General features: G+C 68.5%; 2 protein-coding genes across 3 annotated transcripts in view; one reads left to right on the forward strand and one right to left on the reverse strand.

Moving 5' to 3' along the window:
• Nucleotides 1-27: 27 nt before the first annotated feature.
• Nucleotides 28-17,320, forward strand: PLOD3 (procollagen-lysine,2-oxoglutarate 5-dioxygenase 3). The gene is given in 21 exon segments (XM_074983127.1): nucleotides 28-194; nucleotides 3,469-3,560; nucleotides 4,426-4,562; nucleotides 5,771-5,934; nucleotides 6,111-6,166; nucleotides 6,168-6,224; nucleotides 7,297-7,360; nucleotides 8,119-8,216; nucleotides 9,252-9,353; nucleotides 9,576-9,707; nucleotides 10,362-10,483; nucleotides 11,123-11,227; nucleotides 11,308-11,433; nucleotides 12,045-12,186; nucleotides 12,784-12,897; nucleotides 13,205-13,270; nucleotides 14,544-14,648; nucleotides 15,387-15,533; nucleotides 15,900-16,025; nucleotides 16,983-17,058; nucleotides 17,061-17,320. Coding segments are annotated over 21 exon segments (2,211 nt in total). The 5' UTR covers nucleotides 28-91; the 3' UTR covers nucleotides 17,138-17,320.
• A 166-nt stretch (nucleotides 17,321-17,486) lies between these two features.
• The window catches only part of PFAS (phosphoribosylformylglycinamidine synthase), a 36,218-nt gene continuing 28,554 nt past the window's right edge, over nucleotides 17,487-25,150 (reverse strand). For both annotated transcript variants that reach the window (XM_074983117.1, XM_074983118.1), the window contains exons 22-28: nucleotides 24,719-24,864; nucleotides 24,189-24,399; nucleotides 23,530-23,621; nucleotides 23,339-23,453; nucleotides 23,032-23,190; nucleotides 22,795-22,947; nucleotides 17,487-21,018 (exon numbers count right to left, since the gene is read on the reverse strand). In XM_074983117.1, the coding sequence (XP_074839218.1) occupies nucleotides 20,693-21,018; nucleotides 22,795-22,947; nucleotides 23,032-23,190; nucleotides 23,339-23,453; nucleotides 23,530-23,621; nucleotides 24,189-24,399; nucleotides 24,719-24,864 (1,202 nt within the window). In that variant the 3' untranslated portion in view covers nucleotides 17,487-20,692. The remainder of the gene's footprint in view (nucleotides 21,019-22,794; nucleotides 22,948-23,031; nucleotides 23,191-23,338; nucleotides 23,454-23,529; nucleotides 23,622-24,188; nucleotides 24,400-24,718; nucleotides 24,865-25,150) is intronic.

Here is a 25,150-nt window from a genome sequence, read left to right on the forward strand (position 1 = left end):
GCGGGGCGGGGCGGGGCCGGGCCAGGCTCGGCTCGCGAGAGCTGCGAGCCCCCGGGGGCGCCCAGAGTCTGCCCTGCCCGGCCGCTGCGCCATGGACCCGCGTCCCGGTACGCGCCGGTGCGCCCCGGCCGCGCTGCTCACGCTGCTCCTCGTCTCGGCGGCCGCGGTCCGGGAGCCCGGAGTGCTGAGCGCGGGTGAGCGCCGGGGGGATCGGGGCCGAGGTGGGGGTGCAGGGGGGGGATCCGGAGCTGGAGGTGCAGGGGGGGATCGGGGCCGAGCTGGGGGTGCAGGGGGGGGGATCGGGAGCTGGAGGTGTAGGGGGGGGATCGGGAGGTGGGGGTGCAAGGGGGATCCGGAGCTGGAGGTGTAGGGGGGGGATCGGGAGGTGGGGGTGCAGGGGGGGGATCCGGAGCTGGAGGTGCAGGGGGGGGATCGGGAGGTGGGGGTGCAAGGGGGATCCGGAGCTGGAGGTGTAGGGGGGGGATCGGGAGGTGGGGGTGCAGGGGGGGGATCCGGAGCTGGAGGTGCAGGGGGGGGATCGGGGCCGAGCTGGGGGTGCAGGGGGGGGGATCGGGAGCTGGAGGTGTAGGGGGGGGATCCGGAGCTGGAGGTGCAGGGGGGGGATCCGGAGCTGGAGGTGTAGGGGGGGGATCGGGAGCTGGGGGTGCAGGGGGGGGATCCGGAGCTGGAGGTGTAGGGGGGGGATCGGGAGGTGGGGGTGCAGGGGGGATCCGGAGCTGGAGGTGTAGGGGGGGGATCGGGAGCTGGGGGTGCAGGGGGGGGATCGGGGCCGAGCTGGGGGTGCAGGGGGGGGATCCGGAGCTGGGGGTGCAGGGGGGGATCCGGAGCTGGAGGTGTAGGGGGGGGATCGGGAGCTGGGGGTGCGGGGGGGGATCCGGAGCTGGAGGTGTAGGGGGGGGATCGGGAGGTGGGGGTGCAGGGGGGGATCCGGAGCTGGGGGTGTAGGGGGGGATCGGGAGCTGGGGGTGCGGGGGGGGATCCGGAGCTGGGGGTGTAGGGGGGGATCGGGAGCTGGGGGTGCAGGGGGGGATCGGGGCCGAGGTGGGGGTGCAGGGGGGGGATCCGGAGCTGGAGGTGTAGGGGGGGATCGGGAGGTGGGGGTGCAGGGGGGGGATCCGGAGCTGGAGGTGTAGGGGGGGGATCGGGAGGTGGGGGTGCAGGGGGGGGATCCGGAGCTGGAGGTGCAGGGGGGGATCGGGAGCTGGAGGTGCAGGGGGGGATCGGGGCCGAGGTGGGGGTGCAGGGGGGGGATCCGGAGCTGGAGGTGTAGGGGGGGGATCGGGAGGTGGGGGTGCAGGAGGGGGATCCGGAGCTGGAGGTGCAGGGGGGGATCGGGAGCTGGAGGTGCAGGAGGGGATCGGGGCCGAGCTGGGGGTGCAGGGGGGGATCCGGAGCTGGGGGTGCAGAGGGGGATCGGGGCCGAGCTGGGGGTGCAGGGGGGGATCCGGAGCTGGAGGTGTAGGGGGGGATCGGGAGGTGGGGGTGCAGGGGGGGATCGGGGCCGAGGTGGGGGTGCAGGGGGGGATCCAGAGCTGGAGGTGCAGGGGGGGATCGGGAGCTGGAGGTGCAGGAGGGGACCGGGGCCGAGCTGGGGGTGCAGGGGGGGATCCGGAGCTGGAGGTGTAGGGGGGGATCGGGAGGTGGGGGTGCAGGGGGGATCGGGGCCGAGGTGGGGGTGCAGGGGGGGATCCGGAGGTGGAGGTGTAGGGGGGGATCGGGAGCTGGGGGTGCAGGGGCGGATCGGGGGCTGTGGGCGATGTGGGGAGCCGGGGGGATTGGGGAACAGGGGCGCTGGGGGGATTGGGGCCGAGCTGGGGGTGCAAGGGGGGATCGGGGGCTGTGGGCAATGTGGGGCGCGGGGGGGGTTGGGAGCTGAGGGTGCAAAGGGGGATTGGGGAACAGGGGCGCTGGGGGGATTGGGGCCGAGCTGGGGGTGCAGGGAGAGATCGGGGGCTGTGGGTGATGTGGGGAGTGGGGGGATTGGGGAACAGGGTCGCTGGGGGATTGGGGCCGAGCTGGGGGTGCAAGGGGGGATTGGGGGCGCTGCGGGGATCGGGGGCTGTGGGCGCTGGGGGGAGTGGGTTGCATTGGGGAACAGGGGCGCTGGGGGAGTGGGGGGATTGGGGAATGAGGGCACTGGGGGTAATAGGGGATTGGGGAGCAGGAGTGCTGGGGGGATTGGGGTGTAGGGGAGAGCGGGGAATGGGGCGCTGGGGTGGAGGGGGATTGAGGAACGGGGGCGCTGGGGGAGCAGGGGATTGGGGAATGGGGAATGGGGGGACTGGAGGTGTAGAAGGATTGGGGAACTGGGGTGTAGGGGATATGGGGGCGCTGGGGAGCAGGAGATTGGGGAACAGGGGGACCGGAGGTGTAGGGGGGGAATGGGGTGCGGGCATCAGGGTCGGGACTGTGTGGGGGGCTGTGGGGAATGCAAGTGGGGGCATTGGGCAGCCCCGCTCCCAGTCCAGCGCCCCCTTGCTCTCACCACCAGCCCACACTGCCCTCCCAGCCCAGGGCTCAGAGGCCAGCCCAACATCAGGCCGTGGAGACCCCACTGGCACTCCAGGAAGTGGGGAGCCCCTCCCCGGGTGTGCCAGAGCCCCCTAGTGGGACTGGGGCCCCCAGGCCTGCCCACACTCCTGGCCGGGTGCCACCAGCCACTTGGAATTCACTCCTGGTACTGGTCGTGTGCGTCACACGCTTGGTCACACGTATGCTGGGAATGGGGACCCCAGCGTATCTGCAGCCAAAAGGGGGCTCCCCGTGTGTCCCCCCATCTATCTGCAGCTGAAAACTGCCCCCCCCAGCGTGTCACCCCATCCGTCATTGGCCCAGAATGGTCCCCACCCTGGCATATCAAATACCACCCAGCGAGAGCCTGGCTCCCAGCTCTACCCACCAGCCCCCACTGCCCTCCCAGCGCTGGGGAGAGAACCCAGGAGTCTGGCTCCCACCCCCTGCTCTACCCACCAGCCCCCACTGCCCTCCCAGCGCCGGGAGAGAACCCAGGAGTCCTGGCTCCCGCCCCCTGCTCTAACCACCAGCCCCCACTGCCCTCCCAGCGCCGGGGAGAGAACCCAGGAGTCCTGGCTCCCGCCCCCTGCTCTAACCACCAGCCCCCACTGCCCTCCCAGCACCGGGGAGAGAACCCAGGAGTCCTGGCTCCCGCCCCCTGCTCTAACCACCAGCCCCCACTGCCCTCCCAGCACCAGGGAGAGAACCCAGGTGTCCTGGCTCCCAGAGCAACTTATGAGGGTAACCATTGTTCTTTTCTTATCATCCTCCCATTGTTCCCATTCCGGTACTTGGGTAACAGCCCTACCACTGCTGTGGGGAGGCAGCTCCCCCGGAAGGAGGATAATGCGGGGGGGGGGGGGGGGGGGCAGGCGAAGAGCCCGGCTGCCTCTCGGGAGTGTAGATCCGCCCTGACTTCCCTCTGCCCCACAGACAACCTGCTGGTGATCACGGCAGCCACGGACGAGACGGAGGGATACCTACGCTTCTTGCAGTCGGCCCGTCACTTCAACTACACCGTCAGGGTGAGTCAGCCCGCCCCGCCCCAGAGCTGGGCGCATCTCAGCCCCGGGGGAGGGATCCCCTGTACCCAGCCCCCCTCACCCCGCCCCAGAGCTGGGCGCATCTCAGCCCCGGGGAGGGATCCCCTGTACCCAGCCCCCCTCACCCCGCCCCAGAGCTGGGCGCATCTCAGCCCCGGGGAGGGATCCCCTGTACCCAGCCCCCTCGCCCCCACCCCAGAGCTGGGCGCATCTCAGCCCCAGGGGAGGGATCCCCTGTACCCAGCCCCCCTCGCCCCGCCCCAGAGCTGGGCACATCTCAGCCCCGGGGGAGAGATCCCCTGTATCAGCCCCCTCGCCCCGCCCCAGAGCTGGGCGCATCTCAGCCCCGGGGGAGGGATCCCCTGTATCAGCCCCCTCACCCCGCCCCAGAGCTGGGCGCATCTCAGCCCCGGGGGAGGGATCCCCTGTATCAGCCCCCTCGCCCCGCCCCAGAGCTGGGCGCATTTCAGCCCCGGTGGAGGGATCCCCTGTACCCAGCCCCCCTCGCCCCGCCCCAGAGCTGGGCGCATCTCAGCCCCGGGGGAGGGATCCCCCGTAACCAGCCCCCTCGCCCCGCCCCAGAGCTGGGCACATCTCAGCCCCGGGGCAGGGATCCCCTGTATCAGCACCCCTCGCCCCACCCCAGAGCTGGGCGCATCTCAGCCCCGGGGGAGGGATCCCCCTGTAACCAGCCCCCTCGCCCCACCCCAGAGCTGGGTGCATCTCAGCCCCGGGGGAGGGATCCCCTGTAACCAGCCCCCTCGCCCTGCCCCAGAGCTGGCGCATCCTGCCCCGTGAGCTGTGAGCAGCCGGGGTCTCGCTGTCACCCGCCCATACCGTCCCGCAGACGCTGGGGCTGGGCGAGGCGTGGCGGGGTGGGGACGTGGCCCGCACATTGGGGGGCGGGCAGAAGGTGCGCTGGCTGAAGGACGAGATGGTGGCGTACGCCGAGCGCGAGGACCTCGTTGTCATGTTCGTTGACAGGTAAGGCCGCAGCGGGGTCCTGGGGAGATATGGGGGGTCTGGGGCTGTGCGAGGGGGATTTGGGGTGCGGGGGGGCTCTGGGTTCCAGGGGGGCTCTGGAGTGTGGGAGTGGGTTTTGGGGTACAGCGGGGCCTGGGGAGGTATGGGGGGCTCTAAGGATGGAGGATGGGGTTTTGGGGTGCTGGGGGGGCTCTGGATTTCAGGGGGGCTCTGGGGCTGTGGGAGGGGGTTTTGGGGTGGGGGGTTCTGGGAGTGCAGGAGGTTGTTTTGGGGTGCAGAGGGGCTCTGGGGAAATACAGGGGTTCTGGGGCTGTGGGAGTGGGTTTTGGGGTTCAGTTGGCTCTGGGGAGATATGGGGGTTCTGGGGTTTTGGGAGGAGTTTTGGAGTGCAGCGGAGTCCTGGGCAAGTATGGGGGGCTCCGGGTATGGAGGAGGGGGTTTTGGGGTGCAGGGGGGGCTCTGGGTTCCAGGAGGGCTCTGGGGAGATATGGGGGCTCTGGGTCTGCTGGAGGGAGTTTTGGGGTGCAGGGAGCTCTGGGGCTGTGGGAGGGGGCTGTGAGGTGCAGGGGGTTTCTGGAGATATATGGGGGCTCTGGGGTCATGGGGGACTCTTGGGAGGTATGGGGGTTCTGGGGCTGTGGGGAGCTCTGGGGAGGTATGGGGGCTCTGGGATTGTGGGGGGCTCTGGGGTTATGGAGGGCTATGGGGTTATGGGGGCTCTGGGGCGGTATGGGGGCTCTGGGGTTATGGGTGCTTGGGTTTTGGGGGGCTGTGGGGAGGTAATGGGGGGTTCTGGGTTTTGGGGGGCTCTGGGAGAGTAATGGGGGTCTGGGGAGGTATGGGGGGTTCTGGGGTTTTGGGGGGCTGTGGGGAGGTATGGGGGTTCTGGGGAGGTATGGGGGGCTCTGGGGTTATGGGGGGCTCTGGGGCAGTATGGGGGCTCTGGGGTTATGGGTGCTTGGGGTTTTGGGGGGCTGTGGGGAGGTATGGGGGCTCTGGGAGGTAATGGGGGGTTCTGGGGTTTTGGGGGCTCTCGGGAGGTATGGGGGGCTCTCGGGAGGTATGGGGGGTTCTGGGGGCTCTAGGGAGGTATGGGGGCTCTGGGGCTGCAGGGGTTCTCTGCGGGTGCAGGGCGGGGGCTGATCCAGCGGGGCAGGGCCCGAGAGGGGCCCCGTCCCCGTCCCACCCCTGGGCTCCTCTCCCCCCAGCTACGACGTGGTGCTGGCGGGTGGGCCCGTGGAGCTGCTGCGGAAGTTCGTGGCGTTCGAGAGCCGGGTGGTGTTCTCGGCCGAGAGCTTTTGCTGGCCCAACTGGGGCCTGGCCGAGCGCTACCCCCCCGTCAGCCAGGGCAAGCGCTACCTCAACTCTGGAGGTGAGGGGGCAGCCGGGGGGCTGGGATGCAGGGAGGGGGAGGGCTGGGGCAGGAGGCTGGGTGGGAGGACGACGCTGGCACTGGGGGGGATGTGTGGGGAGGACCGGGGGGGCAGGAGGTGGGTGCCGGGGGGCAACACTTGGCAGCCAGGGGGACCCACCTTTGCGCGCCCCCAGGATTCATCGGGTTCGCCCCGACCATCCACCGCCTGGTGCAGTTCTGGCACTACAAGAGACGACGACGACGACCAGCTCTTCTACACCCGCCTCTACCTGGATCCCGGCTTGCGGGTGAGTCTGGGGAGCCCCGCCCCATGCCCACTGGCCTCACTCCCGTCCCGTCTCTCAGCCACCGGGCCTGCTCTCATTGCTCCTGCTCCCGTCAGCCCAGCTCCTGTCGTCTTCACTCCCGTCAGCCCAGCTCCCGTCGGCCCAGCTCCTGTCAGCATCACTCCCGTCAGCCCAGCTCCCGTCGGCCCAGCTCCTGTCAGCTTCACTCCCGTCAGCCCAGCTCCCGTTGGCTTCAGTCCCGTCCTGTCTCTCAGCCACCGGGCCTGCTCTCATTGCTCCTGCTCCCGTCAGCCCAGCTCCTGTCATCTTCACTCCCATCAGTCCAGCTCCCATCAGCATCACTCCCGTCAGCCCAGCTCCCGTTGGCTTCACTCCCGTCCTGCCTCACAGCCATGGGCCTGCTCCCATTGGCTGAGCTCCCGTCGGCTTCACCACATCAGCCCGGCTCCTGTCGGCCCAGCTCCCGTCAGCTTCACTCCACCGCCCTGCTCCCATTGGCCCAGCTCACATCAGTTTCACTTCCGCCGAACCTGCTCCCATCATCCCTGCTCCCGCCGGCCCAGCTCCAATCAGCCCAGCACCCATCAGCTTCACCCCATTAGCCCTGCTCCCGTCGGCCCAGCTCCTGTCGGCTTCACTGCTGCCAACCCTGCTCCCGTCGGCCCAGCTCTCGTCGGCCCAGCTCCTGTTGGCTTCTCTCTCGCCAGCCCTGCTCCCATCAGCCCAGCTCCCGTTGGCCCACCTCTCGTCAGCCCAGCACTCATCACCTTCACTCCTGCCAGCTCTGCTCCTGTCAGCCCAGCTCCTGTCAGCTTCACTCCCATCAGCTTTGCTCCCGCTGGGCCTGCTTCCATAGTCCTGCTCCCATTGGACTGACTCCCACTCCTGCCAGCCCCACTCCTGTCCTGCTCACACACACTGGGCCTGCTCCCGTTGGCCCAGCTCCCATCATCTTTGCTCCTGTCAGCCCCGCTCCTGTTAAACCCCCTCCTGCCAACCACAACCCCAGCCCTACTGATTCCGCTTGCTGTTTCAGGTCCTTCCCTGTTCTGACCCCTCTTTTCCCCCACAGGAGGAGTTTGGGCTGGCGCTCGACCATAAGTCAAAAATCTTCCAGAACCTCAACGGAGCCATTGGTGAGAAACCGGGCAGGGGGCTGAGAGCCAGGACTCCTGGGTTCTCTCCCTGGCTTTGGCAGGGCAGTGGGGGCTGGTGGTTAGAGCAGGGGGCTGGGAGCCAGGACTCCTGGGTTCTCTCCCAGCTCTGGGAGGGCAGTGGGGGCTGGTGGTTAGAGCAGGGGGTGGGAGCCAGGACTCCTGGGTTCTCTCCCCGGCGCTGGGAGGGCAGTGGGGGCTGGTGGGTAGAGCAGGGGGGCTGGAGCCAGGACTCCTGGGTTCTCTCCCAGCGCTGGGAGGGCAGTGGGGGCTGGTGGTTAGAGCAGGGGGTGGGAGCCAGGACTCCTGGGTTCTCTCCCCAGCTCTGGGAGGGCAGTGGGGGCTGGTGGTTAGAGCAGGGGGTGGGAGCCAGGACTCCTGGGTTCTCTCCCCGGCGCTGGGAGGGCAGTGGGGGCTGGTGGTTAGAGCAGGGGGTGGGAGCCAGGACTCCTGGGTTCTCTCCCCGGCGCTGGGAGGGCAGTGGGGGCTGGTGGTTAGAGCAGGGGGTGGGAGCCAGGACTCCTGGGTTCTCTCCCCGGCGCTGGGAGGGCAGTGGGGGCTGGTGGTTAGAGCAGGGGGTGGGAGCCAGGACTCCTGGGTTCTCTCCCTGGTGCTGGGAGGGCAGTGGGGGCTGGTGGTTAGAGCAGGGGCCGGGAGCCAGGACTCCTGGGTTCTCTGCCGGCTGCGGGAGGGTGGTGGGGCCGGGGGTGGGTTCTCCCCCATGCGTGCGTCTCTCTCAGACGAGGTGGTGCTGAAGTTCGAGAAGAACCGCGTCCGGGCCCGGAACGTGGCTTATGACACCCTCCCTGTGGTCGTTCACGGCAATGGGCCCACCAAGGTACCCCTCCCCTCTCGCTCAGCGTGCCCTGGGGGGACCCCGACGCTCCCAGGTGTGGGGAGTGAGGGGGGCAGGGGAGGGAGGACCCAGGCAGAGGGGAGGGCTGGCTGAGTGGGAGGGGCGCTAGGTGAGGATGGGGGCGGCTGCGGGGGGCGGGGGCAGGGAGTGGGTGTATGTTGGGGGGGGCCTGCAGGGCAGGGGAAGCAGGTTTGGGGTGCAGGCTGTGGGGGAGGGGACGGAGGGGTGGCAGGTTTGGGTTGCCGGGAGGGCCCTGGTAGAGGCGTGGCAGTTTTGGGGTGCAAGGGAAGGGTGGAAGTTTTGGGGGGATGTGGGGGAGGGGCAGCAGGTTAGGGGTGCCATGGGGCTGTGGGGGAGGGGCGGTTTTGGGGGCCAGGGGGCTGTGGGGGAGGGGTGGCAGTTTTGGGGGGCTGGGGGGCTGCAGGGGAGGGGTGGCAGTTTTGGGGGGGCCGTGGGGCTGCAGGGGAGGGGTGGCAGTTTTGGGGGGCCAGGTGGGCTGCAGGGGGTAGGGGTGGCAGTTTTGGGGGGGCCATGGGGCTGCGGGGGAGCGGTGGCAGTTCTGGGGGGCTGCGGGGGAGCGGTGGCAGTTTTGGGGGGCCGGGTGGGCTGCAGGGGGTAGGGGCAGCAGTTTTGGGGGGCCGGGGGGGCTGCAGGGGGTAGGGGCAGCAGTTTTGGGGGGGCCATGGGGCTGCGGGGGAGCGGTGGCAGTTCTGGGGGGCTGCAGGGGAGGGGTGGCAGTTTTGGGGGGGCCGTGGGGCTGCAGGGGAGGGGTGGCAGTTTTGGGGGGCCGGGGGGGGCTGCAGGGGGTAGGGGCAGCAGTTTTGGGGGGGCCATGGGGCTGCGGGGGAGCGGTGGCAGTTCTGGGGGGCTGCGGGGGAGGGCTGGCAGTTTTGGGGGGCCGGGGGGGCTGCAGGGGGTAGGGGCAGCAGTTTTGGGGGGGCCATGGGGCTGCGGGGGAGCGGTGGCAGTTTTGGGGGGCCGGGGGGGCAGTCTCTCTCACTCTATCTCCACCCCCAGCTGCAGCTGAACTACCTGGGCAACTACGTCCCAGTGGGCTGGACCTACGAGGGGGGCTGTGGCGGCTGCGACCAGGGGCTGCTCAACCTGTCGGGGATCCCCGTGAGTGGGGGGACGGCTGCACCCCAGGGCAGAGCCTGGGGGCCAAGGGGCTCTGGGGGGGCTATGCTGGAGCCTCAGGGTGTCGGGGCTGGGGGGCTTCAGGGCAGGCTGCCATTGGGGGGTTGGGGTGACCCTGTGCCTCCCCAGAAGTGGGGCGATGGGGGGGTGGGAGTTTTGGGGGGCCAGGGAGGTGGCCCACTGACCCCCCCCGTTGCCCCTCAGGAGGAGGCGCTGCCCCAGGTGCTGGTGGGGGTGTTCGTGGAGCAGCCGACCCCTTTCCTGCCCCAGTTCCTGCACCGCCTGCTGAGCTGGGAGTACCCCTACGCCCGCCTGCGCCTCTTCCTGCACAACCGGGTGAGCCCCCCGAACCCCCTCGGGCCCCCTCCCTTCTCCCGCGGCCCCTGCGACCCCCTCACCACCCCCCATTGCCTCAATACCCAACTGGCTCCCTGGGCCCCCCACTGCCACCAGGCCCCCTGGGTACCCCCAGAGCTCCCCAGCCCCCTCAGACACCCCCAGGTCTCCCCAGCCCCCCAGGTTCTCCCAGATCTCCCCAGGCTCCCTGGGTTCCCCCAGATCTCCCCAGCCCCCCAGGTTCCCCCAGATCTCACCAGCCCCCCTGGGGTTCCCCCAGATCTCCCCAGTATCCTCAGATACCCCCAGACCTCCCCATGCTCCCAGACAGCCCCAGATCTCCCCAGCCCCCTCAGACACCCCCAGGTCTCCCCAGCCCCCCGGGTTCCCCCAGATCTCCCCAGCCCCCCAGGTTCTCCCAGATCTCCCCAGGCTCCCTGGGTTCCCCCAGATCTCCCCAGCCCCCCAGGTTTCCCCAGATCTCCCCAGGCCCCCCCCAGGGTTCCCCCAGATCTCCCCAGTATCCTCAGACACCCCCAGACCTCCCCATGCTCCCAGACAGCCCCAGATCTCCCCAGGCCCCTCAGACACCCCCAGATCTCCCTGGCGCCCCCCACATTAGAGACCCCCCCGTGTGACCCCCTCTCCCCCCAGGAGGTGTTCCATGAGCCCCACCTGCAGGAGGCCTGGGAGCAGCTCCGGGGGGCCTTTGCCAGCGTCAGGCTGGTGGGGCCAGAGGAAGAGCTGAGCCAGGGCAAGGCCCGGGACATGGGCATGTGAGTGGGCGGGGCCAAGGGGCGGGGCCAGCTGGAAAAGGGGCGGGGCACTCGGGTGGGGGCAGGGCCATTGGACAATCAGTGAGTGGCCCGCGGGAAGGTGGGGGAGGGTTCTGGGGTAAGTGGGGGGGCGTGGCTGTAAGAACGGGGCGAGGCCAAGAGAGAGGTGGGGGTGGGGCCGTAGAAATGGGGCGGGGCAATGGGAGAAGTGGGGCAGTGGCCAAGGGACGGGATGGGCTGAGCTGCAGGAGTAAGGGGTGGAGGTGTGGGGGGGGTGTGGCGGGGGGGTGCTGTCAGAATGGGGGTAGGGCCATTGGGATGGAGGGTGGGGCAAGGGACAGGCGGAGGGCGGGGTCATGGAAATGAGGGGCGGGGCCATCAGGTGGAGGCGGGGCCATGGGACAAGTGATGCCGTAGGAAGGACAGAGGAAGTAGGCGATGGGGCAGCGCTACAGGAGAGGGGCTAGGCTTGGGGGCTGTGGGGGAGTGGGCGGGGCCAAGGGGAAATGGGCGGGGCCAAGGGGAAACGGGCGGGGCTGGGCTGGGGGCCTGGACCAAGGGATGCAGGGAGCACTAGGGGGGTGTCGGAGCTGGGCTGCTCTGACCCCCATCTCCCCCATGGCGCCCCCCCCCCCCCAGGGACCTCTGCCGGCAGGACCCCTCCTGCGACTATTACTTCAGCCTGGACGCCGACGTGGCTCTGACCCACCCGGGCGCCCTGCGAGCCCTGATCGAGCAGAACCGGTGAGACCCCGCCCCCCGCCCCGCCCCCTCCCACCCGGCTCCGCCCCCTCCGCCTGAGCTCCGCCCCCCTCTCTCCACAGGAAGATCATCGCCCCCATGGTGTCGCGCCCCGGCAAGCTCTGGTCCAACTTCTGGGGGGCCCTGAGCCCCGAGGGCTACTACGCCCGCTCCGAGGACTACGTGGAGCTGGTGCAGGGCAAGCGCATGTGAGTCCCGCCCCCAACCAGAGCCCCGCCCCCTTTCTGGGGGTGTGGCTAAAACCACTCCTCCAACCAGAGCTCCGCCCCCTTTCCGGGGGTGTGGCTAAATCCACATCTCCAACCAGAGCTCTGCCCTCTTTCCGGGGGTGTGGCTAAATCCACTCCTCCAACCAGAGCTCCGCCCCCTTTGTGGGGGCGTGGCTAAATCCACTCCTCCAACCAGAGCTCCGCCCCCTTTCTGGGGGTGTGGCTAAATCCACACCTCCAACCAGAGCTCTGCCCTCTTTCCGGGGGTGTGGCTAAATCCACTCCTCCAACCAGAGCTCTGCTGCCTTCCTGGGGGTGTGGCCTGCACCCGCCCTTCCAACTGAAGCTCCACCCCTTTCAGGGGGGCGTGGCCTGGATTGGAGCTCTGCCCCCTGTTCCCATGCGGCCCAACCCTGGGGCTGAACCCCAGCAACATGGAACCCCCTTTATTGGAGGTGGGCCCCAGCCTCACCCCACCCCTGAACTTAGGCTCCGCCCTGAGGCCAGAGCCCCGCCCCCTCGCGGGGGAGGGGAGACCGACTGCCCGTCCCCCACGCCCCTGAGCTGGTGTCCGTGTGTCCGTCCTGCAGGGGGGTGTGGAATGTGCCCTACATCAGCCAGGTCTACCTAGTGCGGGGCACCACCCTGCGCTCGGAGCTGTACGACCGCAACGTCTTCACGCTGGAGGAGACTGACCCCGACATGGCCTTCTGCAAGAACGTCCGTGAAAGGGTACAGCCCCCCCCCAACACCCCACAGCCCCCCGACACCCCACAGCCCCCCGAAACTCCCCCTCCCACCCGACACGCCTTCTGCAAGAACGTCCGTGAAAGGGTACAGCCCCCCGACACCCCACAGCACCCCGAAACCCCACTCCCACCCCGACACGCCTTCTGCAAGAACGTCCGTGAAAGGGTACAGCCCCCCCGACACCCCACAGCCCCCCGACACTCCCCCCCACCCCGACACGCCTTCTGCAAGAACGTCCGTGAAAGGGTACAGCCCCCCCCAACAGCCCACAGCCCCCCGAAACTCCCCCCCACCCCGACACCCCTTCTGCAAACACGTCCGTGAAAGGGTACAGCCCCCCCCGACACCCCACAGCCCCCCGACACTCCCCCTTCCACCCCGACACGCCTTCTGCAAGAACGTCCATGAAAGGGTACAGCCCCCCCCCAAAATCCACCCCCCACCCCGACATGCCTTCTGCAAGAATGTCCATGAGGGTCCAGCCCCCCACGGGTCCTAGAGCCCCCTCCCCCGGGGCCCCCAACACCCCACAGCCCCCCTAAATTCTCCACCCACCACTGAGCGGCCGGTCTCCTGCAGGGGATTTTCATGCACGTCACGAACCTGGAGGATTTTGGGCATCTGCTCTCCACGGCCACTTACAACACCTCCCGGCTGCACCCCGACCTCTGGCAGATCAAGGAGAACCCCCAGGTGAGTGACCCCGCCCCCTGCTGAGAGATCCCGCCCCCTGGTGAGAAGCCCCACCCCCTTTGGGAGACCCCACCCCTGCCCTGCAGCCTGAGCTCTGGTAGATCAAGGTGAACCCCTTGGTGAGTGACTCCGCCCCCTGGTGAGAAGCCCCGCCCCCCATGAGTGGTCCCTCCTCCTGTGGGCGACCCCACCCCTTGGGTAGGGGCTTTGGCGAGAGACAGGGCTGGTTGGGGGGCAGTGGCTGTGGGGGGCGTGGCAGGGGTGGGGGGCGTCTCTCTCACAGTGTTTGGGGATCCCCGCCCCCCAGGACTGGCAGGAGAAATACATCCATGAGAACTACTCCCGCGTGCTGGAGGGGGAGCTGGTAGAGCAGGTAATGTACCCCGACTCCTTGTGTACCCCAGCCCCCCGTGTACCCCAAACACCGCACGTCCCTGCTGTCCCCTTTGTACCCCCAACCCCCCAGTGTCCCCCCAAACACCCCACGTCCCTGCAGTCCCCTTTGTACCCCCAACCCCCCGTGTCCCCACAAACACCCCACGTCCCTGCAGTCCCCTTTGTATCCCCAACCCCCCGTGTCCCCCCAAACACCCCACGTCCCTGCAGTCCCCTTTGTACCCCCAACCCCCCGTGTCCCTCCAAACACCCCACATCCCTGCAGTCCCCTTTGTACCCCCAACCCCCCCAGTGTCCCCCCAAACACCCCACGTCCCTGCAGTCCCCTTTGTACCCCCAGCCCCCCGTGTCCCCCCAAACACCCCACGTCCCTGCAGTCCCCTTTGTACCCCCAGCCCCCCCGTGTCCCCCCAAACACCCCACGTCCCTGCAGTCCCCTTTGTACCCCCAACCCCCCGTGTCCCCCCAAACACCCCACGTCCCTGCAGTCCCCTTTGTACCCCCAGCCCCCCCGTGTCCCCCCAAACACCCCACGTCCCTGCAGTCCCCTTTGTACCCCCAACCCCCCCAGTGTCCCCCCAAACACCCCACGTCCCTGCAGTCCCCTTTGTACCCCCAAACACCCCACGTCCCTCCAGTCCCCTTTGTACCCCCAACCCCCACAGTGTCCCCCCAAACACCCCACATCCCTCCAGTCCCCTTTGTACCCCCAGCCCCCCTGTGTCCCCCCAAACACCCCACGTCCCTGCAGTCCCCTTTGTACCCCCAACCCCCCCAGTGTCCCCCCAAACACCCCACGTCCCTGCAGTCCCCTTTGTACCCCCAGCCCCCCCGTGTCCCCACAAACACCCCACGTCCCTCCAGTCCCCTTTGTACCCCCAGCCCCCCCGTGTCCCCCCAAATACCCCACGTCCCTGCAGTCCCCTTTGTACCCCCAGCCCCCCGTGTCCCCCCAAATACCCCACGTCCCTGCAGTCCCCTTTGTACCCCCAGCCCCCCCGTGTCCCCCCAAATACCCCATGTCCCAGCAGTTCCCTTTGTACCTGCAGTCCCCCAACCTCCCAAACCCCTTGTGTGCCCGCCAGCTCCCCATCCCCCCAAGCCCCCATGTCCCCCCAAACTCCCCACATACACCCCAGCCCTCTGTGTGCCCCCGAACCCCTTGTGTGCCCCCCGTTCCCACATCCCTCCGCATCCCCCCTGCCCCCCACTGCTGCCGCTGCCGCTCAGGCTCTAACCCTGCCCCACAGCCCTGCCCCGACGTCTACTGGTTCCCCATCTTCACTGGGGCTGCCTGCGACGAGCTGGTGGAGGAGGTGGAGCATTACGGGATCTGGTCCGGGGGGCAGCACAAGGTGAGTGGGGCTGTGGCCCCCCTGCTGCTCGCTCCCTGCCCCACGGCGAGCCCTGTCCTGCCCCACAGCGCCCCCTGCTGCTCACTCCCTGCCCCATGGCGAGCCCTGTCCTGCCCCACAGCGCCCCCTGCTGCTCGCTCCCTGCCCCACGGCGAGCCCTGTCCTGCCCTGCCCCACATCGCCCCCTGCTGCTCACTCCCTGCCCCATGGCGAGCCCTGTCCTGCCCCACAGTGCCCCCTGCTGCTCACTCCCTGCCCCACGGCGAGCCCTGTCCTGCCCCACAGCGCCCCCTGCTGCTCGCTCCCTGCCCCATGGCGAGCCCTGTCCTGCCCCACGGCGCCCCCTACTGCTCGCTCCCTGCCCCACGGCGAGCCCTGTCCTGCCCCACAGCACCCCCTGCTGCTCGCTCCCTGCCCCATGGCGAGCCCTGTCCTGCCCCACGGCGCCCCCTGCTGCTCACTCCCTGCCCCACGGTGAGCCCTGTCCTGCCCCACAGCGCCCCCTGCTGCTCGCTCCCTGCCCCACGGCGAGCCCTGTCCTGCCCCACAGCGCCCCCTGCTGCTCGCTCCCTGCCCCACGGAGAGCCCTGTCCTGCCCCACAGCGCCCCCTGCTGCTCGCTCCTTGCCCCACAGCGCCCCCTGCTGCTTGCTCCCTGCCCCACGGCGCCCCCGTCCTGCCCTGCCCCACAGCACCCCCCCCCCCCCCCGCCACTCCCAGTGACGGTGCCGTACCGCAGGACGCCCGCCTGGCTGGCGGCTACGAGAACGTCCCCACCGACGACATCCACATGAACCAGATTGGCTTCGAGCGCGAGTGGCTCTTCTTCCTGCGGGAGTTCATCGCGCCCGTCGTCGAGTACCTCTACCCCGGCTACTACACCAAGGTGCCCCACGCGGCCGGGGCAGGGGGCACCGGCCGGGCTAAGGGGACAGGATCTGTGGGGCTGGAGCTGGGGGGGCAGAAAAGGGCTGGGGGGCACCGGCAGGGCCGTGGGGTGGGAGCTGGGGGCACCAGCAGGGCCATGGGGCTGGAGCTGGGGGCACCAGCAGGGCCATGGGGCTGGAGCTGGGGGGCAAGAAAAGGGCTGGGGGGCACTGGCAGGGCTGTGGGGCTGGAGCTGGGGGGGGCACCGGCAGGGCCGCGGGGGGGGGGCGCCGGCAGGACCGCGCTGGGGGGAGCCGGGGGGCACCGGCAGGGCCGCGGGGGGGGAGCTGGGAGGCGCCGGCTGGGCTGACTCCTGCCCCCGCAGGCCCGGGCCCTGCTGAACTTCGTGGTGCGGTACCGGCCGGATCAGCAGCCGGCGCTCAGGCCCCACCACGACTCGTCCACCTTCACCATCAACATCGCGCTCAACAGCAAGGACACCGACTACGAGGTGAGGGCCGGGGGATTGGCCGTGGGGGGGGCGGTACCCATGGGGGGGGGCTGCGTATCGGGCGCAAGGGGGGCGGACGGGGGGGGAGGCTCCGGATTGGGTGCGAGGGGGTGGCCAGGAGGGGGCGGATGGGTGTGGAGGGAGGCTCCGGATTGGGTGCAAGGCTCCGGATTGGGCGAGGGGGCAGATGGGGGTTGGGAGGCTCCGGACTGGGCGCGAGGGTGTGGACAGAGGGGAGGCTCCGGATTGGGTGCAAGGGGGCAGACGGGAGGGAGCGAGGCTCTGGATTGGGTGCGAGGGGGCGGACGGGGGGGGAGGGAGGCTCCGGATTGGGTGGCTAGGGGCTGGACGGGAGGGAGGGAGGCTCTGGATTGGGTGCGAGGGGGGTGGCCAGGAGGGGGCGGATGGGGGTGGAGGGAGGCTCCGGATTGGGCGTGAGGGGGCAGATGGGGGTTGGGAGGCTCCGGATTGGGCGCGAGGAGGTGGACAGAGGGGAGGCTCTGGATTGGGTGTGAGGGGGGCGGACGGGAGGGAAGGAGGCTCCAGATTGGGCGCGAGGGGGTGGACAGAGGGGAGGCTCTGGATTGGGCGCGAGGGGGCGGACAGAGGGGAGGCTCCGGATTGGGTGCAAGGGAGCAGACGGGAGGGAGCGAGGCTCCGGATTGGGCGCGAGGGGGTGGACAGAGGGGAGGCTCTGGATTGGGCGTGAGGGGGCGGACGGGAGGGAAGGAGGCTCCGGATTGGGCGCGAGGGGGCGGACAGAGGGGAATCCCAGATTGGGTGCAAGGGAGCAGACGGGAGGGAGCGAGGCTCCGGATTGGGCGCGAGGGGGTGGACAGAGGGGAGGCTCCGGATTGGGCGTGAGGGGCCGGACGGGAGGGAGGGATGCTCCGGATTGGGCGTGAGGGGCCGGCCCCGGCCCGGCCCCCACTGACAGCCATTACTCCCCCCCTCCAGGGCGGCGGCTGCCGGTTCCTTCGGTACAACTGCGCCGTGCAGGCCCCCCGCAAAGGCTGGAGTCTGATGCACCCGGGCGCCTGACCCACTACCACGAGGGGCTGCCCACCACCCACGGCACCCGCTACATCATGGTCTCCTTCGTCGACCCCTAGCGCTGGCCCCGCCCCCCCGCCACTCAGGGAACTTCGTCCCGCCCCAGCTCCGCCCCTCCCCAGCCACACCTGTGCCTTGCCTGCCCCTCCCCCCACGGCCCTGGGGGGGAGGGGGCTGGGACTTCGGGGGGGTGGGCGGGTGTTGTGTACAAAGCGGGTTAAGTTATTGGGGTCTCTCCCCCCATAAAGGTGTATTTTTAACCAAGTGCCTCCAGTGTCTCACTGCGGGAAGGTGGGGGAGGGGCCCGGACGCCTGGGTTCTCTCCCGGCTCTGGGATAGCAACGAATGGACATCACAATTGGGACGTGTAGCGCGCGGCAGAGGGAAGCCAAAGCCCACAAGGTGAAATCGAGCCAGGGCCTTTATGGCCAATGAGGCCAACGGATACTAGGGAGAAGAGAGGCTGCTGACAGCGCTAGCCAGCCATTATTAGACAGAACGGGAACGGAAGAATTGTCGATAAATCACGCAGCCACGCTCAATAAATATTCTTATCCCAAGTTTCGGGGGGAAGATGAGCTAGTTTCAGCGTGGACAATGGTAATATCCTTTCCAGCCTCCCAGCAGCTTTTTGGGACGTTAAATAGCAGTTACTAGCACTGGACCCTTTCAAATCAGCAGGGCCAATTCATTTGCAGCCAAGAGTTTCAAAAGAGCAGGCCGAGGCATGTTAAGGCTGATTTTCAGTCAGCCTTCAGGCATCAGGGCAGTTCCAAAGAGTGGATGGAAGCCTAGGCAGGGTTTTTCCTCATGACTCCCATCCAGGGAAACCCAAGTTGATTGACTACGGGAGGGCGAGCGTCAGTGATGTTAAACACATCAAAGCAGATTGCCCAGCAAGCATACGCCCCTGCCACTTAGTCTACTGGCTAGACTGGACCCTGGCCTGCCTCGATTGCCACTTCCGGTTGTGTCCCTCCTGAGATGGGGGGTGGAAAAACTGGCCCCCAGGGTCAATGCATGGGGTGGACAGACCCTTTTCCCTCCCTTAGTCCTGACTTCAGTTACAGAAATAGGCCAGGCAAATCCAAGCTGATCTAATGAACCCTCTACCTGACTTATGCATAATGTAATTAATTATGCCCTAACTGTAATTATGAATATAGGATGCACTGGCACAGTAATTGTAAGATTACTCTTTCCCCCCACAATATATTCCTTCCTGGCAATGACTCGGCTCATTGCACCTCAGCTTCCTTTATCAATTTCCTACAATTCCACTTATCTTTTCCACCCATGTGCAGAACAACATTTTAGGTTCACACAAACCTGGTGTGTGTGGGGGGAGGTGCGCTCAGCTGATTACCTTCCAGAAAGGACAACCCAGCACCGGGGGAAACTGAGGCACGCACCCCCTTCCTCTCCCGAGCATTCCCTCACTCGATGCTCCCCTGTACGTTAGCAACACACCCTCGGCCTCCTGGCCTGGCAGCCACCCCGGTAGACATCCATCCATCCAACCTGCTTGTCAGTGTCTCCAGCGATGGAGATCCCACCACCTCCCCGGGCAATTTATTCCAGCGTTTGAGCCCCCCAACAGGAAGTTTTTCCTCACGTCCAACCTCCACCTCCCTCGCTGCAGCTGTCTGGTCCTCAGAGGCCCTGGAGAACCATTTTCCCCCTCTTCGTGACCTCTGAAAATTGCCCCATGACCCCTCTCCTCTTCTCTCCACTAAACAAGCCCCGTTCTTTCCGGCGTCCCTCCAGCTGGCCCACGTTCTCCAGATCTTCCATCCTTCTTGTCGCCCTTCTTCAGGCCTTCTCCGATTTCTCCCCATCCCTCCTGCAACGTGGGGCCACAAGACTCCAGCTGAGGCTGAATCCGAGCAGAGCGGAAGGATGACTCGCGGTCACCGACTCCGGCTTCCTGCATGTGGTCGGCCACAGAAATCAACCCACCCGTCATAGGCCAGAACCCCTGCCCTTGCCCTACCCTCTGGAGGAAGCTGAACACGCGCCCATGATCTCGGACCTCAGGGGTATACTCCTCCCCGCCAGGAGCCGGTGCGACCAGACACCCCCGGGGGAGGAAATCTGTCTTGAAATCGGCTTCCCCCGCCGACTCCTCACAGGAGGCTGGTCCAGGGCCGCTCCCCTGATGTCAGGCCCTCTCCTATGCCGTCCCAGCTTGGCTCCGGCTCCGGAACCCGAGGAGACCAGACCATGCCACCTTCTAGCCAACCGTTAGTGCTGCTCGGTGCCAAGGTCTCCTTGGACTTTGCAGTCGAGCTCCACCTTGGCTAAGCCAACTGTCGCACTCACACTCGATTCCTGTGCCGGGGGCAGCCCTGAACGTACGAGCAACCGCTGGTGACCCAGTTTCTCACCCGCCTCGCCGGGTGCCAGCTAACGGCTGCCCCTGGGGACCCATACCAGACAGCTTTCTCGCCCCGGCCACGCTAGATTAGACCTGCTGCATTTCCTCGTCTGAAAAATCAAATCAGATCTCGCCCACTCAAACGAGAGCTGGCCGGGCTGGCGGGAATCCACCTTTCGGGAAGCTGTGTTGCGTTTTCTCCCGCTCAGGGCTGCGTACGTCATGGCCTCTTCCCGGAACCAGGTCTGCTCTTGCACAAAAGCGAGGTCAACCACCGGATTCCCGTGCCCGATGCTTAAAAACAGCTGCATTTTGGAGCGGGGGGCGGTTAACGACTGATTAGCTCCGGGGCTTCCAATGCCACGTCTTGGTTCTTCATGGCCACGGATGATGCAGGTCTCCTGCCCGACTTGCGTTTAGTCAAATGAGATTGGACGTCCATCTTCGCTACAGCAATTTCTACATCCTTCTCCCAAGAACCACCCCTACGATCTCCGGCGTCCTAACGGTGCTGGCCCGGGTTATTTCTCACCTCCGAACCTCCACCCCAACACCGGGAGTCCTCGGAGAGCCGAGAAGTCGGTTTTCTGAGCACGCAAAAGGCAGCAAAAACGTCGCTGAAATTTCAGCAGCGTTCAATAGGGGAGGCCGAGCGAGGACGACGCTGCAGCTCGGGGACCCCCAGCGGAGCAGTGGGGCTCCCTTCACTGAGGCTCCAAAGCCGGGACCCGGAGGCGGAGGGGAGCCCGGACGCTGAATACGCCTTTTATTAGCCCCCAGCGACTGCGTGACAAGGAAGACGGTTCCTGCCCAGCCGCACGGGGAACACTGATTGTGGAATGCCAACGAGGGGGGAGGGCGTCCTGACTGGCTGGGCCCCGCCCGGCTTGGCGCAGGGCGAGGGGACAGCGGAGCGGTTTCTACGGACAGGGCCGCCGCCGGGAGGACGAGTAACAGAGCAAAGGGGCCAGGGCACCAGAGACGGGGGCAGAGCCTGGCCAGAGTCGGGACTCCCGGCGCAAGGGGCTGTACAGATTAGGTACTCCCGGCGCAAGGGGCTGTACAAATCTCTCCAGCTATCAGCACTTGCAGGGGGAGGTCCGCACGTCGGTCCCTGAGCAGCTCCAGCTCCTGAGGATCCCCCAAACCCCCAGGGTGGGGTCGGGGTTAAGGACCTTCCGGGGCTGATGCGTCGCCCCACTTCCTGGGCAAGCCCTCTGCCGACGCCGTGGCACTTCTAAGGAGCTTCCCCGTGGGGATGCTGAAAGCACCACTCGCAGGCGTTCTGGAACATGCGCAGCCAGGGGGAGACCTCCATGGTGCGGCGCCAGGCGGGGGGCAGCCAGGCCCACTGCCAGGGCAGCACGCAGCGCTCGGGGTGGGGCATCATGGCCAGGTGACGCCCGTCGGGAGAGCACAGCCCGGCCACGCCCTGCGGGGAGCCGTTGGGGTTCAGGGGGTACTCCTGGGTGGGCTGGCCCTGGTCGTCCACGTAGCACAGGGGGGCCAGGCCCCCCGAGGTCAGCGCCGCCTGCAGCTGGGGCGAACGGAACCGCATCCGACCTGGAGGGGGAGAAGGGGGTGAGAGGGGGGCACTGCCGGGGGGGACCCCCAGACCCAGCCTCAAGGCCAGGTCTGCTCCGCGGCAGATGGGATGTGGCGGCTGCTGAGGCCCCCTCAGAGCAGAGGCTGGGGGCCAAGCGTGCCTCAGTTTCCCTCCAACGCCGAGGGGCACAGGTGTGGGGGTGAGGCCTCAGCCCCATAGCAGTGGGGCACTGGGAGGCTCAGCCTGCCTTGTCCACAGAGGCCTTCAGGTCTGGAGCCTGCCCTGAGGCCTCGTGTCGTTCTGCCGTGTCCCTGGGCGTGCCTCGGTTTCCCTGCTCACTGCAGCGAGGCTTAGGTAGGGCTGGGAATTTCGGCACCCCACTCCCATCCAATAGCCAATGCCCTTCCTCAGCGGAGCCTGGGGGGACGTGGCTGGGGGGCTAGGAACTGACAGCTGGGAGCGGGGCAGCCTTGGGGGCAGAAGGGAGCTGGAGACCCTCTCTCTAAGATGGATTGGACTGACTGCTTCTGGTTCCTCTGCTGACAACACTGAGATGCGCCCACCTCTGGGGAGGGGCGGCCGGTGACAATGGGGACCCCTCGCCCGGCGCTGAGATGCGCCCACCTCTGGGGAGGGGCGGCCGGTGACATAGGGACACCTTGTCTGGCCCAGTGAAACAGGGACCCCTCGCCCAGCACTGAGATGCGCCCGCCTCTGGGGCGGGGCGGCTGGTGAAACAGGGACCCTTCGCCCAGCGCCGAGATGTGCCCACCTCTGGGGTGGGGCAGCCAGTGACATGGGGACCCCTCGCCTGTCGCCAAGATGCGCCCACCTCTGAGGAAGGGCGGCTGGTGACACGGGTACACCTTGTCTGGCCCAGTGAAACAGGGACCCCTCGCCTGGCGCTGAGATGCGCCCGCCTCTGGGGCAGGGCGGCCAGTGAAACAGGGACCCCTCGCCCAGCGCTGAGAGGCACCTGCGTCTGGGGTGGGGTGGCCATGGGACCCCTTGCCTGGCGCTGAGATGCGCCTGAGTCTAGGGCAGGGTGGCCAGCGACACAGGGACCCCTCGCCCGGCGCTGAGATGTGCCCACCTCTGGGGTGGTGGACATGGCAGTGACACAAGGACCCCTCGCCTGGCGCCGAGATGCGCCCACCTCTGGGGTGGGGTGGCCGGCAACACAGCGACCCCTCGCCCAGCACTGAGATGCCCCCACCTCTGGGGCAGGGTGGCCAGCAACACAGGGACCCCTCATCTGACACCGAGATGCGCCCACCTCTGGGGTGGTGGACGTGGCGGTGACACAGGGACCCCTCGCCCAGCGCCGAGATGCGCCCACCTCTGGGGTGGTGGACATGGCAGTGACACAGCGACCCCTCACCTGGCGCCGAGATGCCCCCACCTCTGGGGCGGGGTGGCCGGCAACACAGGGACCCGTCACTTGACACCGAGATGCGCCCACCTCTGGGGTGGTGGACGTGGCAGTGACACAGGGACCCCTTGCCCAGCGCCGAGATGCGCCCACCTCTGGGGTGGTGGACATGGCAGTGACACAAGGACCCCTCGCCCGGCGCCGAGATGCCCCCACCTCTGGGGCGGGGTGGCCGGCAACACAGGAACCCCTCACCTGACACCGAGATGCGCCCACCTCTGGGGTGGTGGACGTGGCGGTGACACAGGGACCCCTCGCCCAGCGCCGAGATGCGCCCACCTCTGGGGCAGTGCGCGCAGGGTGATCACTCCCCTGCCCGGGGCAGGACCCCCACAGACCCCAGCCCCGGGGGGGCCGTTACCTTCTCCGTGGGCGACCCAAATGCCTAGGACGGAGCCGGCCATGCCCCGCAGCATCAGGGCCGGGCTCTCCTGGATGGCCAGCGTCACGAAGCGCGACTCGAAGCGACCGGAGTCGTTGGGGGCCAGCAGCACCCCGGGACGGACGGCCTCCCCTGCGGACGGGCAGACGGACAGGCTGAGCCCCGCCCAGAAGCACACGGCCGCCCACAGTACCTCCCCATCCCTGCCCCACTCACCCGTGGGGCCGGTGGCGGGGCTCTCGGCCCCCACCCAGCCCAGCAGCGCCATCAGCTGGCAGCCATTGCACACGCCCAGGCTGAACGTGTCCCGGCGCTGATGGAAGGCCTCCAACTGGGCCCGGGCCGTGGGGTTGAACAGCACCGAAGCCGCCCAGCCTGCGGGGAGAGAGAGAGAGAGAAAAGGGGCATGGGGGTCGTCCCTTGGGCAGGGCCTGGCCCCTCTGGGGGCGCCGGCTCCCCTGGCCCAGGGCAGGACTGGCTGGCTCAGGGGCAGGCGACGGGGCGCGGGGGGCAGCGCACTCACCTCTGGCGGACCCCAGCACGTCGGCGTAGCTAAAGCCCCCCACAAAGACCAGCCCCCGGAAGGAGTCCAGCGTCACCTCCCCCGCACACAGGTCCTGCATGGTCACGTCCCAGGCCTGGGGGCAGAGGGCCTACTGGTTAGAGGGGGGAGAAGCAATGGGGGGGACAGGGGGTGGCGGGGGGGGGTCTCACCTCGAACCCGGCCATGACGAAAGCCGCCACCATCTCCCGGTCGCCATTGCTGCCCTCCTCCCGCAGGACGGCCACGCGGGGGGCTGGGGGGGCTATGGGAAAATGGGGGGGGTTAGACAGCAGCTCCATCCCCCCCCGAAGTGTCCCCCTGGCAGACAGACGCCCCGGAGTGCCCCCCTCCCGCAGACAGGCACCCCGGAGTGCACTCCCAGCAGAGACCCCCTGAGCGCCCCCCCAGCCGACAGACCCCCCCGCAGACAGACACCCCCAGAGTCACCCCCTGCAGACAGACCCCCCCGCAGACAGACACCCCCAGAGTGACCCCCTGCAGAGACCCCCTGAGCGCCCCCCCAGCCGACAGACCCCCCCCGCAGACAGACACCCCGGAGTGCACTCCCAGCAGAGACCCCCTGAGCGCCCCCCCAGCCGACAGACCCCCCCCGCAGACAGGCACCCCGGAGTGCACTCCCAGCAGAGACCCCCTGAGCGCCCCCCCAGCCGACAGACCCCCCCCACAGACAGACACCCCCAGAGTGACCCCCTGCAGACAGACCCCCCCGCAGACAGACACCCCGGAGTGCACCCCCAGCAGAGACCCCACCGAGCGCCTCCCCAGCCGACAGACTCCCCCCGGCAGACAGGCCCCCCCGAGCTCTCACCCATGTGGCGCAGCCGCGGGGGCGGGAGCGCGGGGTCGAAGGTGAGGGTGTAGGTGGGGCCCTGGCGCCGCGCCAGCCCCCGCTCCTCCTGCTCCACGCAGTGGGGCGCCGCCTGCAGCCGCTCCAGCTGGAAGCTGGTGGCCTCCCACAGGGTGCGCAGGGCCCCCCCGGGCTGGGCCAGCACCTCCTGCCCGTTCGCCCGCAGCCGCACCTGGGGGGCAGCAGAGTCGGCCCGGTCCTGCCCTGCCCCTGGCGGCCCCCCGCCTTGCCCTGCCCTGCCCCCCTCCCCTCCCCTCCCCTCCCGCAGCCCCCACCCTGCCCTGCCCCTGGCGGCCCCCCGCCTTGCCCTGCCCTGCCCCCCTCCCCTCCCCTCCCCTCCCGCAGCCCCCGCCTTGCCCTGCCCCCCTCCCCTCCTGCAGCCCCTGCCCTGCCCTGCCCCCCTCCCCTCCTGCAGCCCCCGCCCTGCCCTGCCCTGCCCTGCCCTACCCCTGGCGTCCTGCTCCCACCCCACAGCCCCCGCCCCCACTCACCAGGGCCTGGGGCCCCAGGGCTCCCGTGCGCCCGATGGGCTGGCACCGCACGCCGGCGTCCCGGTAGCGCTGGCAGACCTCGGCCGCCACCGCGTGGTGCACCTCCAGCACCAGGCCCGGCTCCTCGGCGAACAGCAGCTCCAGCGCTGGGGGCACAGGGGCCGGGGGTCAGGCGCAGCTCGGACCTGGCGGGGGGCTGGGGTGCTGCCCCGCTGCAGGAAGGGGGCAGGCGCCTCCATTCAGGGCTGGGCTGCGGGGGGGTGTCGGGGGGGGGTTAGGGACGGGTGTTTCCATTCAGGGCTGGGCTGCGGGGGGGTGTCGTGGGGGGGTTAGGGACGGGCGTTTCCATTCAGGGCCGGGCTACGGGGGGGGTGTCAGGGCAGGGTTAGGGACGGGCGTTTCCATTCAGGGCTGGGCTATGGGGAGGGGGGT

Source organism: Carettochelys insculpta, unplaced genomic scaffold (genome assembly GCF_033958435.1).
Source record: "Carettochelys insculpta isolate YL-2023 unplaced genomic scaffold, ASM3395843v1 scaffold_0036, whole genome shotgun sequence".
NCBI classification, from domain to species: domain Eukaryota; kingdom Metazoa; phylum Chordata; order Testudines; family Carettochelyidae; genus Carettochelys; species Carettochelys insculpta.